We start from the raw sequence: 3,131 nt of genomic DNA, 5'->3' as shown, positions 1-3,131 counted from the left end.
AGGGCTGCTTATGCACAGGGAGACAGCTCAGGGGGCAGGAGAGTATGGAGGGATGGACACTGGGAAGAGGTAACTATGGGGAGGAAGTGGGAGCTGTTGCATTGTGGTAAACTGTGGTCAATGACATGAGACAATGTATGTGAACTGTTGTATGGAAGGTGAATTTGCTCTATAAATCTTCACCCAAATCACAATAAAAAAATAAATTAAAAAAAAAATTGTGTTCCATTTCAGAGTGTGGCAAACTTAAACCCCTTGACATCAAATTGATTCTGACTCATAGTATGACCCTATAGGCCAAAGTAGAACTGTCCCATAGGATTTCCAAGGCTGTAAATCTTTCCTTTTTTTTTTTTTTCTCAATTCCTCTCCACAGTTACCTGTTCCCTGTGTGCTTTCCTCACATTTACTTCTGCCCCCTGAGCTCTCTCCCTGTGAAAACACTGCCCTTCTGTAGAAAAAAAAAAAAAAAGTGCCAGCTCTAGGGTCTGGGTAGAGGCCCCTCAACCTTGGGCTTCTTGCTACCAGTCCACTGAAGCTGAAGGCTTCACTCAGGCAGCTGCTGGCTGCTGAGGCTGACAAACCCAAGGTCCACGAGTAAAATGGCACACTCCCAAGATTATCAGGCAACATGGTAGGACACTAATTCAAGTCCAGTAACAGCCCAAGATTGGCCGACAACATAGCTGACCGCTGAGATGAAGACTCAGCTACATGCAGGGTCCAAGCATGCCGAAAAACTCAAGCCTTTCCTCAAAGCTTCTTCTTATATACTGGACGCAGACCACATCCCTCAGCTGCTCCAGCAGATCCCACCAAGGAGCTGATTATCAGTCTCTCATCATGGGGAATAACTACATCCAGTTGCCCAGCCATTCAAAATCAGGCCCAGCCAGGTTGACACACAACTACCATACCCCTAGATAAGGAAGCAAGCAGGAAAAGGGATTCTGAGGTCAGGGACATGGAACCCAGAGCATTCAAATCTAAGACAAAGGGCTCACCTTAGGGCCCAGAGGGGAATTGGGGGTACAAGGTCCCACCTGCCCTTTGCCCGTTTGTTATCAATCCTCCTCCAGCCTTGCCTTATTCACATTGTGAATTCTGATCTTTTTACCAGTTTCCCTATTACTGCTGATGGCACTCCAGAGTTTGACCTTGAAGACTGTAAGTTCCAAACCACTGGTCAAGAGAGACCTCAGCAAGAGAAGCAGAAAACATTCCTTCTTTCCCCAAAGCTGTAGAAAGACAGCCACCATCCTGGGTCCTGAGAAACTGTCTTGTAAATGTTATTGTTAAAGATGCCACATTTCAGAAGTTGCTGCTGTGCCCTGGGACAGCACCTTCACCTTCTAGGAGTTTGATTGGCTCTCTCAGTTCCTTGCTCAGTTCATGACTCTGAAATGAACCTGTGCTCTGGGATAGTGTGTGTCCTTCCACAACCAGAAAAGGGAGAGAATTCACGGCACTGAACACGATGGTGTTGTCAGGGAACTTCAGCTAATTTTCCTGCTCAAAGAAAACGGATGACCCAACAAGATTTCTTATTGGATGGTAGAAAGAAGATTCTATATCTCACGTGAATGAACACAGGAAAGGAAAGAACAAAACCACAATTCCCAGGCTGTAGTAGAAACGGGATTTTAATATAATATTCAAGTCTAGCATTTGCTATTTACAACAAATAAATATTGCCCCTCCCCAATTGGTAAACATATTGTTTTTCACCTTTATACAAATATTTAATCCCCCTCCTCCTCCCTCTCCCCCAAGCCCTCCCTCCCTACCTCCCCACTAACCCCCCCATTCCATGTGGTCTCAAAGCCCAGATGCAGTGGCACATGGCACTTGCAGTGACATGAGATTTGACATCCATGGGACTCAGTTGGGCCTCTCCTCACTCAGTGGTGAAGAGCTTGGTCCATGAAGAGGGTCTGTCTTTCCTCTCCCATAGGAGGGTTGGGTGGGGGGGGGGGCAAGACTCCCCTCACTCTGTTGGCCCTGATGATGGAATCTTTGGTGTAGCCTGAAAAAAGGCTAGAGTGCTGGGAGGCAGGGCCGGCACCCCTGGGAAGGTCACAGGCATGTGCCCATGGGCACGAGGAGAGAACTGCAGTGGTTAGACTTCGTGGGTGAGTGGGTGTTCTGGAGTGCCCATGGGCACAGGTGGCAGTGACCCGCACCCACGAAGGTGTGAGGGAAATGTACAGAGGGCAGTGCCCAGCAGCGGGAAGGGCACCATGCCCGTTGGCACCGCTCCTTGGCAAAAGTCAGCTAGTCCCCTGGTTCCCAGGGAGCAGAAGGCACCTAAGGCAGCGAGTGGTCCACGGGGGTCCAGGTCAGCCTGTTGAATGGCAGGCATCATGCCTGGCAGCAGGAGAGGTTCAGTGGTGAAACTGGAGTCTGGGGGTGTCCTGGACTGGCAGGCTGGGAGGGAAGTGCCTGCCTGGCCTGAGCCCCTCTAGTCTTTAAGTGCTTCTCTACCTGGCCAGCCAGCCCCTGGAGGGCAGCCCTGTGGCTGGCCAGTGCCAGGGGCCAGTTAGAAGATGCCCTTAGCAATCTTGAGTCCCTTCTGTTTCATGCGTGGAAGGGTTGAGCTGGCCCCGTGCTTGACCTTTGCCCCCTTGGTGAAAGTTCGCTTCTTCAGGACAAAGTCATAGTTGGCAGTAGAGTTCATGGCGTAGAACACATTGGCATTGTCAGGGATCTTCAGCTCTAGTGGAAGACAGGCAGAGGGACAGTCAGCTGTGCTCAGGAGCTAGGCCAGGAGGATGATATGACATCCCCATTACTTGGGAGGCCAGCTTGAGACAGAGGCCTAAGATCCCTAGTCCAGCTTCAGGACCACAAAGGACTCTCTAAATAGTACTTGCCCTGTAAAGGCACTGATTAAACCTAAACTACTGTTGTTCAAAAAGCAACTCAGGGGATACCATCAAGCAGACCAACGTATACATTATGCAAGTCCCAGAAGGAGAAAGGGAAAAGGGGCAGAAAGAATATTTGAAGAAATAATGGCTAAAAACTCCCCAAATTAAGTACAGACAACAAATATGAACCCTTTTGCATATACAGTACTGAGTTCTCAGTGAAGGTAAACATAGGTATATGGATGGATAGATAGGTGGACA

At 49.0% G+C, this 3,131-nt stretch overlaps 1 protein-coding gene across 1 annotated transcript in view; it reads right to left on the bottom strand.

Moving 5' to 3' along the window:
- Positions 1-2,539: 2,539 nt before the first annotated feature.
- Positions 2,540-3,131, bottom strand: part of RALGDS (ral guanine nucleotide dissociation stimulator) — a 26,127-nt gene continuing 25,535 nt past the window's right edge. The window contains exon 18 of the mRNA XM_042781446.1: positions 2,540-2,715. Within this exon, the coding sequence (XP_042637380.1) occupies positions 2,540-2,715 (176 nt within the window). The remainder of the gene's footprint in view (positions 2,716-3,131) is intronic.

Source organism: Orycteropus afer, unplaced genomic scaffold (assembly GCF_000298275.1).
Source record: "Orycteropus afer afer isolate SDZICR_OR568_19922 unplaced genomic scaffold, OryAfe1.0 scaffold00123, whole genome shotgun sequence".
Classification (NCBI taxonomy): domain Eukaryota; kingdom Metazoa; phylum Chordata; class Mammalia; order Tubulidentata; family Orycteropodidae; genus Orycteropus; species Orycteropus afer.
Note: the sequence above shows the minus strand (reverse complement) of the source record. Positions and strands in the feature narration are given on the sequence as shown.